The sequence below is a fragment of the Setaria italica genome, chromosome IX (genome assembly GCF_000263155.2).
Source record: "Setaria italica strain Yugu1 chromosome IX, Setaria_italica_v2.0, whole genome shotgun sequence".
Classification (NCBI taxonomy): domain Eukaryota; kingdom Viridiplantae; phylum Streptophyta; class Magnoliopsida; order Poales; family Poaceae; genus Setaria; species Setaria italica.
In genome coordinates, this window is record NC_028458.1 from 54,740,420 (window position 1) to 54,754,739 (window position 14,320).

Here is a 14,320-nt window from a genome sequence, read left to right on the forward strand (position 1 = left end):
TCAGTAAGGTCATTCAAGGGTAGGCTATGGTTTAATAGCAATTCAGAATTTTAATTGGTTGGTCAAGTTTTATTAGTAATTACTAAGTATAAGTTTATACCACCAACTATAAACATGAACATAAATAAAGATAAGAGCAATAAATAACAACAATTTAATTCGACTTCTGATAAATTAATTATGTGAGGGTTCAGGCCGCTCTTGATCGTGAGTACGGCTGATCGATCAGTTTTACACTCGGTTATATACATATACCGGCAGAATGGACTAGAAATCATTTATTGCGTGTTTATATTCCAGAACATATTGTTACATTACAAAAAGAATGTATTACAGGGGCAGGAATGAAAAAACTGTATTGGTGCAAGAAGCATTCAGCCGGGGACCTAGCTACCACCTCGTTCCATATGGTCCTGGCTGCTGCTTCTCCCCCGGAGATCTCGCGGTCGTGAGCGAGACGAGACCTCGATCAAAGTCCTCTACCAAACTCCTCCTGGGTTCACATGACACGACCATGACCTAATCTTCTCCTGATCATTATTAGCTACTACAGTCCTTAACTTTTGTAATCATATCATATATACTAGTATAAACAAATAACGAATCTTATTAAGCTACTAATAAGCTCACACGTACATTAGGTATACAACAACTTTAAATAATAAATTAAAGAGTATAAGTATATGGAGTTGAATTAATTAATGTGTGGCAGGGGTCATCGTCGTCGTCATCGGAATGGGTTCAACTCATTCCTCCTTGTAGTCCTGGTTGTTGTAGGGCGCGAAGAGTTCTGCGAGCAAGTTGCCCTTGCGGAGCACCCTGGTGCCGAGGTCAGCGCACATGGCGTCGCTGTCGTGGATGCTGTAGGTTGATATGCAGTGGCGGCGGTAGAAGCGCGTGGTGCGGCGCATGGCCTCCGCCTCGCCGTCGACGTGCCGCACCATGTCCTCCACGCTCGGCAGCGCGAACCGGCCGTCGAGCAGGCCCGCCAGCCAGCGGCACCGGAGCTCCGACGTGTGCAGGTTGGACACGCTCTCCACGTACCCGACGAACGCCATGTTCGGGATCAGAGGGTGGATCGTGCCGCTGCATGCATCAGCATTGATTGTTCATCCATCGATCAGTCATCAGAAAATGCAATATATTCATGGATCGATCAATCAGTGCAATCGTGAACACACGCACCGATAGAGCGGCATCATGCCGGACTTGTCGACGACGAGGCCGCGGAAGGGCTGGGGCAGGACGGCGCGGAGCTTGTCCTTGCCCTCGAAGCCGGTGGCGAGGAAGACGAGGTCGGCCTTCACCTCGGTGCCGTCGTCGAGGAGGACGCCGTCGCGGGAGAAGCACCAGCCGCCCGGGGCCCTCTTGAAGCGGATCATGTCGCGGTCGGCCATGTCGAAGAAGCCGTCGGGGAGGATGGCCATCTGGCAGGAGGCGTAGTCCTCCACGAAGGGGTGGTTCGGCCGGAGCCCGTACTTGTCCAGCGGGAGCTTCCACGCCAAGTAGGACTCGATGAACTTGGACACGCCCGCCCTCTGCACACATCAACATCACAGCCCATGGAAGAAGAGACAAATCAGACAACGCCATCAGACATGCATTCAAAGTTGATGCATGCCCCACGCCAGTTGCAATTACACCAGATCTGATAATCTGTTGCTCGTGCCTGCTGCGTGATGATGGTGACAAGCTATACATGGTGATAGATGGCCAGATGCCAGCAGCAAATACACTACACGTCGTCTCGAGCATGCACACATGTTCATCAGTGTCCATACCAGCGGGGCCATGAGGCGGCAGAGCATGGAGCGGAGGATTCCCTGGCCGGGGCGCTCGTAGAGGAACTGGGACAGGCGGGTGGAGTAGAAGAGGAAGAAGGGCAGGCCCCAGATGGAGTAGGACGGCACCACCCAGTGCAGGGTCCTCACCAGCATCGTGCACGCCTCGCCTCCCTCACCTGCAACTCAAAAACATTAGTTTACCTGGCGATCAAGATTACCAATAGTACCATTTGGTCAGGAGCAGTTGAAATTAGACCATGATAGATTATATCCTCCAGAGAAAAGTGATTGTGCAGTCAAAACGTTAGAGTGATGGACGCACGCTTTTGAGGAAACAGGATTAAAGCTAGATCAAGTGGTACGTGCAGTGCAAGCGTATGACAAATCCGGGGGATCGGAGGCTGAAAAGTCAAAAGCTGCGTACGTGTTGCGTCCAGTGTACTTTGAACCTGTAGGAGTAGGAGAGCTGCAGAGTCTAGATGGAGTGTACGACGGACCATGACAAGAGTGACCTTTTCTGGGACTGGATCGGGTCTCCCAATTCGGGTGGCCACATGCACGTTGCTGTCACAGCCTCCTCATACAGACATAACGGTCGTCTTACTTGTTCATCGAATGTTTCTTTATTTTTATTCTGGATGGGTTAGTAGTTAGTCATACGCTTATCAGTAGTTGATTGGCACTTGTGTGTGAACTTGCTTGGCATGTTCTTTTTCTATCGTTTCCTTGATTGATAAATGCCGCGTGATTAGCTAGTTGATTATTGCATGCACCACTCTTAGTTTTTCTTGTACAATTATTCAAATAAATTAATTATTGTAACAATTTACTAGCATGCATGTAATACTCAGCTAGCTTGTTGTTCGCTGAAATTACGAATATAATTACTATTTTGCGGTGCAAGTACTCCCTCCGTTTCAAATTGTAAGTCATTCTAAGAATCTTGGAGAGTCAAAGTATCTTAAGTTTGACCAAATTTATATGATAATATAATAATATTTATAATGTCAACTAAGTATCATTAGATTCTTTATCAATTATATTTTCATAGTATATCTATTTGATGTCATAAATTTTTATATTTTTCTCTATAATTTTGGTCAAACTTGATATGCTTTGACTCTCCAAGATTGACTTACAATTTGGAAACGGAAGGAGTAATAAGTAATTAATATGTTGTCGTGTAGTTGATCGAGCAGTGTACCTTGGTTGGCCTCAGCGCATTCAAGCGCTAGATCGATGGCGCTCTTCTTGTACCCGACGACGACCACCTTCTTCCCCCTCATGAGCTCCACGGTCTCCTCCTCGGTGAGTTTGCAGTAGTCGAGGGAGTGCATCACCTGACCCCGGAACACCTCCGGCCCCCTGCCCGGCGGGAACACCGGCATCCGCGGCACGTCGCCGTACTTGCCGGCGCACATCACCACGAACTCGAACTGGTAGTACCGAACGTCGTCGGAGCCGGCGGTGGCGACGCCGATCTCCCACATGGGCTTGCCCTGGAGCGGCTCGCCGGTGCCGCTCCAGAGCTCGGTGAAGCCGGCGGCGCGGCCGCCGAGGAACTTGACGTCCACGACCTTGGCGCCGAGAGCGATGTAGCGCCAGAGGCCGAACGCGTCGGCGTAGCCCTCGAGGTACTCCACGATCTCGGCGTGCGTCGGGAACGTTGGGTCCTCGCGGTTGCGCCACGGGTAGTCGGAGAACTCGTAGTCGGGGCGCGGCGTCTGCAGACGGGTCGACCGGTACGCGCAGTGCTTCCACACCCCGCCCACCGACGCCGTCGCCTCGAACACCACCGGGTCGTGCGCCGCCAGCTGCTTCGCCGCGGCAAGCCCGCTGATGCCGCCGCCGATGATCGCCACCCGAGACGACGCCGGCACGGCCTGCCTCGTCGTCCTTCGCGCCTCCTGCGTCACCGCCGCCGCCGCCGCCATGAGGTACGGTGAGCGCGAAGTGTGGTGCCTGTTGAGTAGTTGGTGGGGTTGCGAGCGAGCACGGCGCGTGGAGCTAGCTGCTAGTGTGCGTCGACGATGGTGATGGATCGGAGGAGGCTGAGGGATCAGAGAGCTGTGTAGTAGCTGCTAGGGCTTTGTAAGCTATGGCTGTGTGGGTGGCGGGGCATGTATTTATAGGCGCTGTGCCACGCTAGAGAGCTGAAGCCGGAGGGTTTCAGGGTCTCATCAACATGTGAGCTTCCATAACGTATCATAGAAAACGGAGGGAAACACTGCGAGAGAAAAAACGCATAGAAAAACTGAACAAGTGGGAATGGGGCATGCATGCACATCACCAACAATTAGACACCCATGCATATACATGCACCGACTCTGGAAAACTGAAATACTCTTGTTAATTTCACCTTAACTTTTTTTATTGGTTGATAAAATTAATCTTAATAATAAAATAATGTAATACAAGGTATATACGGTAGTAGACTGGTCATGTCGTTTTCATCCGGGCCGGGGGGCAGCGGATCAGACCTAGTCATATTTTTACTGGTTTCTTTTAGAGCATGGTGGATTCATGAATCTGACACGGGAACGATGACCTCTTCCTTGTTCAAGGCAGGGCCATTCCTGATCTCGAGAGAACTTGAACGTAGCTTTGGACCGGAGAAAAAAAGGAGGCAGTAGCAATACTACATGCTGGGGCATTTTTGGCTGCAAGCCTGTGGCTATATCTTGTTTGTCCCCTCGTGAAATAGACCGTCATGCATCCTTGCTTTCTTGTCCTTTGCTCCGGCCGCTATGGCCTGCAGTCGACATCACCGGCTTGCAGCTGATGTGCATGCAGACTATCCTATACTTGTGTACCGCGCGCGGTATGGAAGCTACAAACCAAGTAATGCTGCCAGCTGCCTGAGAAACATTCCCATTATTTACTTCTAGACAAAGAAGCATTCCCATTGTTTTCATTTCGCTTTTGTACGTACTCCTTCCGTTCCAAGGTGAGCAAGCTGATGTAAATATATACACCAACGTCAAATTAGTTTCGTTAAATCCACCATATTTATTGACAATGTATTACTTGGTATTTGAAATAATGTTAGTATATATTTTTTAAAAAATAACTGAGATAAACCAAAAACACCTTAATTTTTGAAAAGGAGGGTACATATATCCTGCCTTGTGATGTTATTTAGGGAAAAAAGCTATATTTAATCAATTTGCTCCTTACAGTGCTGTTTGTGACCACGATTACTTCATTTTTTTGTGATGAAAAAATAGCTTATAGTTTTCAGCAAGAAATAAATGATAATGTGGTCCAATTATTTGAACCAATTTCATATCATATTTTGGGATTCGTTCAAAAGAAGATATAGTTGGCTCTTTCACACTTTTTCAGACAAGGAAAGCAACAGTAGTCCCTGTCATGCATCTCCCAATTCTAAGGGGGTGTTTGGTAACACACTCCTAAACTTTAGTACCTATCACATCGGATGTTTGATACTAATTAGGAGTATTAAATATAGTCTAATTACAAAACTAATTGCACAGATGGAGTCTAATTCGCGAGACGAATCTATTAAGCCTAATTAGTCCATGATTTGATAATATGGTGCTACAGTAACCATTTGCTAATGATGGATTAATTAGGCTTAATAGATTCATCTCGCGAATTAGTATAGGGGTTCTGCAGTTAGTTTTATAATTAGCTCATGTTTAGTCCTCCTAATTAGCGTCCGAACATCCGATGTGACCCTCCTAAAGTTTAGTAGCTCGTATCCAAACACTCCTTAATGAACCTCGATTACAAATTTGTACGTACGGTTATTAAATTAACGCTTAATATTTCTGTTTTATGATTGGGGCATCATTGCTGGTCCACCTACATACGTACAGTGTGTATGTACGCGCACTTATGAACTCAGGAAACCAAAGACTAGCCTTAGCGCTGACCTTGAACATGCACACCGTACCCAGCGTAACTGACAGTACAAAGAATATTAAGTAGTAGGTTGATCATCATCAACAGCAACACGTAGCAAAATGTATATTTCGTCTCAACTTCCATTGAAGACCCTGATTCTAATCAGGAGATCTTTTTTTTTAGGTTTGACCTCTGCGTAGAGCCGTAGACCATATAACCTAATCATGCATGCATCCGGGCTACATGTATCCCTAATCTGATGCCTTTATTTGTAGATACATGCATTGATAACAGTAGCTAGCATATGGTATCTTGGGCCACATGCATGACTGACAGTCTGACACCAAAAAACATCCTCCACATGGCCCTTTTCCATTGGTCACGACACACATCTCTACATGGAAGCCTGCAGAATGCATGCAGAGGTTAGGTATGCATATATTGTACGGATTAGTATAAAAAATTAATAATCGAGCATATTTGGTACACTAATGATGGAGCATACTTGTACACTGTACTCCGGATTCCATACATTTGCCACGAAGTTTGAACCAATTTTCGTGCCATTTTCCCAAGAAACGAGTTAGACGTGTGTGCATCGTTGCATACGCACGCACGTGCAGAAAATGAGTTAATTTGTCCTATTCGTAGGTAGAGCCGGTCACAGTTCTTGGATCGTTAGCTAGAAAACAACCTATACTCGCGGAAATTCAGAGTACTCTCAAGTAGTTCTAGAGAGAATAGGGTATTATGTGTTACTAGCCCTTGTTGAAATTCAAATTGACCATTGAATTTCAACAGACGAGCGAGCGTACAGACATTGATTTTAACATAAACAAATGCAAATCGTGCATGCGTATGCACTATGCAATAAGCTGCATGCACTCTTTGACTGCTCATATAAGCAAATCGATTGGTGGGCTTGCACTAGTTAAATCTCGGTGAATTACCACTGAACTTGGCGTGCGAATTTCGCTCACATTTCTTCTATACATCAGCCTAATTCTTTCTTTTTTGCGAGGCTTCTATGCATCATGCAGAGTAAATATAGAGAGCTTTCTGCATTGAATTCTCCATGCATGCAAATGCCATACTCGTCATTCGTCAAGATTCATTCAACTGACATATCTAAAATTCTAAAGAGTACAGATCGATGATCCAAAAGGCTAGAACATGCATCCATGGATATTAGTATTTTATCTAGCTTAGCTTGTGATTTTTCAGCTTGGAACATTGAACAATGACGTGCTGCATGAATTCGGTAGAAAACTTTGAACGAAGTCTTACAGACCATACTGGACCCTTGGACCGTAGAAAGGGAACGAACACACGAAAGACAGATATGCTAAGACTCAACGTGGATCAAGTAAAAGTACTTGCGACTGACTAATACCACATGTGTACGCTGCGTTCCGTTTTTCTTCGACATTTCCTAGTACTTTTGCTTTGTCTGAAGATGTGTACTCTAATCACTCAACTAATGAATAAAGGTGGTTACCATTTTAAATTTGGCAGTCCAAGCCGACATTCTGCAGAAGTTACAATCCAGAGTCCATGACTGGCCTTCATATGATAGAAATAAGGTGTTTACCATTTTTGCAATAAACTATGTACAGGGCCGATCGAAACAGCTCTATGTTACGCCCAAGGTTTTTCGAGAGTTTGAGGCCGTCAACCGGTCAAGTATCTGTGTGGTTTGCCTCTGGTTGGTAGGAGTACTTGGTAGCCTGGCTTGACCAAGATTCAGCAGCCTCTCCAGTGTGTGTGGCAATAATGTCCATGGACCGAGCTAAGCTAGTGGTTATTTGCGAAATGCGCACTATTGTTTTGGTACTTGCAAATCCACTTGTGTATATAGTTTGATAGGCCGTATATATGCTCTCCATGATTGTTGCGTATCCATGGTACGTATACGTGTAAACTTGCGTTGCCGGCCATGTGCTGTTGACTTGGTGTAGACGACTTTGGATGCAGGTTAGACGTCAGAGCATGCCTGCCGCCATGTTATGCTCAGTTGGTGACAATGCTTGGTATTTCATTTGGTATAGTTTGTAACTTTGTGCTTAGTATCATGGTATCTCTGATTAAGATTTAAGAAAAGGAAGGGGAAAGGGAAGATGATGGTAGGAGTTGTAGTATTCTACGCCACTAGAGGAAAAAAGATACTGCTGGGCTGAGGGTGGAGAATACGTAACTTAGGCCCATAACCTTACCCTATTTAGGCCCATGCACCCCCGTGCAAAAGTATTAGTAGTACATTTTACTCTAAAAAAATTAGTAGTACATTTATTTTACCCAAAAAAAGTACAGTACTATAGTACATTTATGTTCCGAAGAAGAAAGAAGCGTACATGTACCGTGTATATACTCTTACATTTACTTGTACATGCATACACTACTCTCGGTAGCAGGCCACGGAATCAAGATAGGAAAAGGACAAATCCATGTCCTTGCATCTGCGAAGCTTCCTCGATCAGAGAGCTCATGCGGTGATCTGATCATTCATTCATTCCAAATGAAAAGTGGTCGATGGATCTGGTAGTTCAGATTCGAATGCGCATTCGGTGAAGACGACCGATGCGAGGCGTCGCGATGTTTTGTAGCCGGATCCGGCTTCGGGGCACGCGCACGGCAATTGCTCAGCGGCGACCTGCCGGTCGGCCATCCGCCGTATCCGTGCGCCACGAGATCGAGCCCTGAGATACACAGGTCTTCCCGTGCCAGTCGCCAGTGCATCCACCACCCTGGCTAGCTAGATCTTGGCTGGCTGCCGCGGCGGTGGTCCGGCGGTCGTCGCAGGTTTTGGCCCGCCGGCCGGCGGGCGGTGGATATGTTGCATGATGCACGCGTCAACATGGCAGTACACCGTCGAGTCCACGGTTTGACCTGACCGGCTTGGATTTGAGCGCATCGGTTCGCTTTAGTTTATTCAGCCAGCTTATCAACCACCAAATAGTATTTTCCTCTCATAACAAATTAGCCGTTTCAGCTTTTCAGCCGATTATAAGTTGAAACGCCCATCATCTTCGTCATCGAGCGCTGCGTCAATTGCCAAGGCGGTTCCAAAGATTTCTAGGATTTCCAGCTTGCCGTACATGCCATGTGACCGCCGCCGCCGCCGCCGCGGCGCGGCCTACTCGTGTTGCTTTTACTTGCTTCCTTGGGCTTTGCGGCGCGCCGGCGCCGGTTCGATTGTTCGGAGCTCTTTCCTCCGACGCAGACGGATGACTTTGCTCTGGGCTCTCGTGCAACCGAGCCCACGTTTGGCCGCCGTCGCCGCTCCACCGAAGCCCAGCAGCGCCTTACGTAATCGGCCGGCCGGCGGTAGCGACGTGTGTGTGCAAGGCCCAGTAGCACCCAGGCCATCCCGGCCCGTGGTGACCGCCCAAAAGAATGGGCTCGCCTTACCCACCAAGTAATAATCGCCTTGTTGCAGTGTTGCTACTACTTCCTTCCCCGCGTCCCAAATTATTAATTATTTTGATTTTTTTAAAATTTATAATTTTGCTATGCATCTAAATGTATATATTGTATATATTATGTTTAGATAAGTACGAATCTACTCCTTTCATCATTTTAGTTTTTCTAAATTCATAAATTTTATTATGCATTTAAATATACTTATATCTAAATACATAATAATATCTATGCATCTAGAAAAGACAAAAGGATTTTGATACGGAGAGAGTAACGCCCCGGACGGTAACAGTGATTCGCAGGTAGATAAGCAGGTCCGATTGCTTGTCTCTGAATCTCATCCAAGCGTCTACCACATGTTGTGTCTCACTACCTACTGCGACATATGCTGTCTCACTCTATCTACTGCGACGTGGACATATAAGCCGACTGATTATGTTTTGCTGCGTCTAATAAACTCAGCAGGCCAGCTCGAAAATAGGCATGGCACCAACTGACTGCAGGCCAAACGGACACCAATCCATGCAAAATGTAAAAAGATTCAACCATTTGTGATGAACACACAGTATTTTGAAGATCGAGGCATCAATCGCCAATAATTCGCCATTTCACACGTACGCAACATTAGGGAAAATGCCGAAAAAATTAATTAATTCATAACTTAAAATCAGCAACCCGGCTATTTACACCTCTCCATCATCTTCGGTTCTTCACCGCCTACGTGATGTTGTATAACTGCAATAACTTAATCGCCCTTCTTCACTGGTGTGGTCATTTCTCTCGTGTGCTACCTTCCTTCCAGTGCGGATGCCGCGGTTTCAACTGTTCCGAGCAAGCACTTGTACACCTTCTGCTTCAGCTGCTCAATGGTTTCGACTAAACCATTCTCCGGATTAACGGCCTCGTCCTGCAACTGATCGAGCCAGTTGCTTGTTTCCTTGAGCTGCGACAGCCGGACGGCGATCCTCCCATCCCCACCCTTGGATTGTCCTCGCAAGCGCTCCCTGGTGTTCTTGGTTTGATCCTCAAACTTGAATCCTGATTCAAGGGCATCCTCCAGGAAGCTCAGGAACCATGACTGCGATTCCTTTTTCAGAGCAACCCATGACCTGCAGATCTCCTTGAAGCCATCATCTTGGGCCCATTCCATCTTTTCACTTGTCCGAGCATCTTCGGAATTCTTTGTTGTGTTGCATAGAGCAGCTTTATTCTGAGAGGCAGAAACTTTTCTTAATGGTTTCTCCTTCTCTGACCGAGATTCTTTGCCAGGCTCTGGGGAGTAAGCTTTCCAGACAGCACTTTGCTGAACTATAAGCCGGTGTAGCTGAAAGAACTTGGTAATTGCAGCATGTGGATCCACTTCAGAAGATTCCCTTATCTCAGCAAAAATACTGTAAAAGCACACACGAGATTAGATTTATCCGTAGGTTCATGATCCAAAGGAAAGCATGCGGGTCCCTCAAAGAAAAAAAGATTTGTAAAAGAAAGAATAAACCATGTGTTTCACAGAAGGAATCAAGATCACTGGTATTCCTATATTTCTGTACTATTCAGTTATTCTGCTCAGAGTATTCTAGTTTCATCAGATTTCATTGAATTGCAGTAGAAAGGTGCTTCTGGCATAACACACAAACATCTCAAGTTCATCAATTTGGAATGTCGTTCCCAACTTATGCAACTAAACTTACTATTATAATCAATAAAACTACTTACCCAAGGCCTTTTACAAGATATGCAGCTGCTGCAGCCTCCCTTTGAGCCTCAGCTGCTACAATAAGAGCAATATTCTTCCTCCTGACAACAGCCTATTCACAAAAAAAAAACAAGGTGGTGTAACTGTGTAAGACAATTTAGTAAAGTTTAACTTATAACCAAGTATCTTTCTGCATATACAATGAATGGTTCAAGATAATGGCTTTCAATACACATGTGTGCAAATTATGCAGAACAGAGAACACATAGAGAACACATTTTCCAAGTCATAAGAACTTCACACGCGATACAAGCATAAAATTACCAAATGACATGACGCATACCTTTCCTGATTTGATTAGGCTTGTTGGGAGGGAGTCCCAGGAGATAGCTTCTGTAACTCTTCGTTTAACACTAGATACTGAAGGAACTGGACCAGAGTTTCCATTCTGCTTTGCTGGCGAACTGAGATTTGTTGGTGAAGTCCTCACTGGTGTTGGTGAACTCCTATAAAGCTTTGGTGGTGATCTTCTTTCGGTTGCAGATTCCTTTTTGCTCTCCTTTGGCATTTGCTTCTTCACTACAGCAGAACCATTGGAACTAGGTGAAGTGCCACTATTCTTGTGTGCGTCCTTGTTAATTTCTTGTTTTGTGGAAACTAACTTAGCATTGCTAGGAGATGTATTATTTGGCCGTTCCTGCAAGTAATCATCAACCATTGGTTTTTTACCCTTTTCAAAAGATAATGAGAGAAGTTTTTTTTACTTCAAAGCTTTGTTCATACAAGAGCTCATATATCAGTTACTTCTGAAAATCATATTAGACAGGATTTTTCGACTTGAATTACTGATGTTTGTAGGAATCTTCAAAACCAAGATATGAGGGTCATAATTTTGTAAACATCAACTTGCTTCAATTAAAGCTACAAGCTTAAGCATACCTTAGGTTTGGCCTCCTGTCTGACTTTCGGGGCAACTGATTTTTGATTTGATTCACATACGCTACTTCCTCCATTACTTTTGTCACTATCAATGCTAGAGTTTAGATTTGTAATTTTCCCATTGTTGCTTGATACTCCAAGCATGTATCGGGAAGCAACAACTGACTTCTGCTCTTTGATAACTACCTTCCTCTGCAAATTTTCCTTTTCACTTTCAGACAGATCAGCTGACTTGGAAGTCTTCCGTTGATGATCCAGTGCTTCCATGACCCCAGAGGGAGTTGACATTTGCATCAGATCCTTTGGGTTTCCAATGCAAGGGTTCCTTCCAGGAACTGGTCGGACCCCAACAAGAACTGGAACAGGGATACTTGACTGAACCTTTTCAACATATATAAACTGTCCAAGTTGTAGTTTGTTTGATAAGATGAGTTCGTTGTCCTCCTTAGACAAAGAAACATACGTCGAGTGCGACGAATCTGAAACTTTGATGAAGAAACCATGGTCCGGCCAAAGTTCTGAGCCAGTAATTGCAGGGACTATGCTAATAACTTGGAGAAGAATGGACCGGTATTCTCCACATACTTTCACATCGGAGTTAATATTTTTTAGAACCTTTAATAGTATCCCTGGAGTAAGAGACGCCATAACCTTTGATCCAGCTTATTACTTTTCTCTGAAAATGAAGAATAATGGAAGTTAATTGTATATGCATTATTCTCCATATTACTGAAAATGTTGTATCGACCATGTGGATTTATAGTAACATTAGGGAAATGGCTTCCTGGTGATGGCCCAGTATAAAGAAATAATTGCTAGAGAATTGACGTTTAAGCTCCAGCAAAGTAATATCTTAAAAACACAAGTCTGGCAGTTTTAAAGCACAAAAGGACAAAGATGGATTGGTTAAAACTTCAGAAACACATAAAGGAGCAATGTGGGCATGCAATTTAACCATGGAGCCATAACATCCAAAGTCCAAATTTGGCCAGATGTCAAGATAATTGAAACACAAGGAAACAACAGCCAAACAGACGAAAAGAACAAAACACTCAGTTACAACGATGTTCAGCACCAACTGATGTCCTTTTACATAGCAAGTAAAATTTGTTGAAAATATAAGCTTACCAAATAATAAAAAAGAATAGAACAATTTTCTGTTTACAGGAGGAAAGTACTTACTGAATAAGTGCAAGCATTAGGAAAAAGGAAAAGGGACTGTATCTATGTTCCTTAGCTTTCCAGCAAAGATTAGTGGTGTAGACCCCCTCAACCAAAAGTCCAAAAGACAACCTAATCATTCTTGCAAAACTCCATCTCGGTGGCCATGAACAGGGAGGAGACACAAACACCACCAACTTTCCCAATTCCCTCATGTCTCAGCCCACAAACAAAGGGATTGTGAAGGAGTAAACCGTCCTTCATGGGTTTCTTGGCTTAGAATTCAGGAAAAGAGAAACCAAGACCCAAGAAACAGGCGTTTTTTGGACGGGACAATAATTGAGTAATAATCCTTAAACTTCTAGGTCAGAGTAATGTCGACTCGTGAGCCAAACAACTCTGCTTTGATAATAGACTAAAAACAGAACAATTTTGTATCAATTTATGCATCAGAAGATGCGATTAATGTCGGTCCCGGAAGGGTAAAATAACCCATCCACAAGAGATATATATCGGGTTAGTAAAATCGCATAAAACTAGTCCGCCTTTTTCATCCGTCAGAATTTGAGGTTAGGTGTCATATTGAAGAAAGGACGCAAATAATAAAAATCCAAAGCTAACTTACACCTCTCTGTTGACAGGTCCATCACTTGTAGACTACCAAGTTAATTGAAAAGCTACGGGGAGAAGAAACTAAAATTAAGAACGCGGAGGTAGCCAAGAAAATCATCAAATTAGTTGTTCGAACAAACTTACATGTGCAGCAAAGGCCCTTGCTCAGGAGTCAGGAGCAAGGACCAGGAGGACGCCTACAGGCTACAGCAGGAACAAGCAGCCGCGGCTCCAATCAAGCAGGAGCTCTGTTCTCTCCGTCAGCGGACGAGAAGCGCCGCATCGAATAAACCACACAACCGCGGAAGCAGAGCAGACAAGGAAACAGCAAGCGAGTTTTGATTTTATTTTTCGCGGCTGCAGCGTTTCGCCGAACAGGTGGTGGGGAAGCAAAGCAAGGAAAGGAATTGCGGGGGGCGGGGGCGCGAATCAGAGAAGAGAGGGGCTGAGGAGGGGACGCGCGGTACCTTTCGAGGCGCGCGAAGACGACGCGGAAGCGAAGAAGACGACGTGGAGGTGGAGGAGGAGCCCAAACGGCGGTTGGTCTCCCTGACTCCCTTTCCCCAAGGCGGGCGGCGGCATAATAAGCAGCCGAGGAAGCGGGCGCGGGGCGCCCAACCGCCGCTAACCGCCCCTGACACGGCGGGGCCCACCCCGGCGGCCGAACCCAACCCAACCCACCAGCTAGCGTTCTGGCACACAGAACACGACGCCGAGTTGGAGTTGGAGTTGGAGTTGGAGTTGGGGAGTGGCGGCAGCGACGCCCGACGGCACGAGCCGGAGAACCGGTGCCCGGTCCGCGTCGCGGCCGATGGCCCGTCGGCTCGGCCTGACGCCGCCGCGG

At 45.6% G+C, this 14,320-nt stretch overlaps 2 protein-coding genes across 4 annotated transcripts; both read right to left on the reverse strand.

The window, feature by feature from the left end:
* Window positions 1-746: 746 nt before the first annotated feature.
* Window positions 747-3,850, reverse strand: LOC101770851 (probable flavin-containing monooxygenase 1). The gene is made up of 4 exons (XM_004987085.2): window positions 2,989-3,850; window positions 1,782-1,960; window positions 1,186-1,538; window positions 747-1,086 (listed from the first exon to the last, which is right to left on the reverse strand). Exons 1-4 carry the CDS (start codon window positions 3,716-3,718, stop codon window positions 747-749), a joined length of 1,602 nt encoding a protein of 533 aa, XP_004987142.1. The 5' UTR covers window positions 3,719-3,850.
* Window positions 3,851-9,594: 5,744 nt separating this feature from the next.
* Window positions 9,595-14,086, reverse strand: LOC101776756. 3 transcript variants are annotated; one of them, XM_012842934.3, is made up of 6 exons: window positions 13,621-13,907; window positions 13,490-13,541; window positions 11,704-12,379; window positions 11,108-11,461; window positions 10,785-10,876; window positions 9,595-10,462 (listed from the first exon to the last, which is right to left on the reverse strand). In XM_012842934.3, exons 3-6 carry the CDS (start codon window positions 12,349-12,351, stop codon window positions 9,859-9,861), a joined length of 1,698 nt encoding a protein of 565 aa, XP_012698388.1. In that variant the 5' UTR covers window positions 12,352-12,379; window positions 13,490-13,541; window positions 13,621-13,907; the 3' UTR covers window positions 9,595-9,858. The 3 variants fall into 3 exon arrangements, with proteins under 3 accessions (XP_012698388.1, XP_004985479.1, XP_004985477.1); XM_004985422.4 differs by lacking the exons at window positions 13,490-13,541; window positions 13,621-13,907 and adding an exon at window positions 13,944-14,086; XM_004985420.4 differs by lacking the exon at window positions 13,490-13,541 and having other exon boundaries at window positions 13,621-13,905.
* Window positions 14,087-14,320: the final 234 nt, after the last annotated feature.

What these genes read in the sequence shown, in the direction of transcription:
- LOC101770851 (XM_004987085.2), bottom strand. Translation starts at nt 3,718, where the DNA reads ATGGCGGCGGCGGCGGCGGTGACGCAGGAGGCGCGAAGGACGACGAGG. An exon ending in ATGCGCTGAGGCCAACCAAG is followed by an intron (nt 1,961 to 2,988) that starts GTACACTGCTCG and finishes TTTGAGTTGCAG; the next exon opens with GTGAGGGAGGCGAGGCGTGC. An exon ending in GGCATGATGCCGCTCTATCG is followed by an intron (nt 1,087 to 1,185) that starts GTGCGTGTGTTC and finishes TGATGCATGCAG; the next exon opens with CGGCACGATCCACCCTCTGA.
- LOC101776756 (XM_004985422.4), bottom strand. Translation starts at nt 12,351, where the DNA reads ATGGCGTCTCTTACTCCAGGGATACTATTAAAGGTTCTAAAAAATATT. An exon ending in GCCTAATCAAATCAGGAAAG is followed by an intron (nt 10,877 to 11,107) that starts GTATGCGTCATG and finishes TTTTGTGAATAG; the next exon opens with GCTGTTGTCAGGAGGAAGAA. An exon ending in TATCTTGTAAAAGGCCTTGG is followed by an intron (nt 10,463 to 10,784) that starts GTAAGTAGTTTT and finishes GTGCTTTTACAG; the next exon opens with TATTTTTGCTGAGATAAGGG.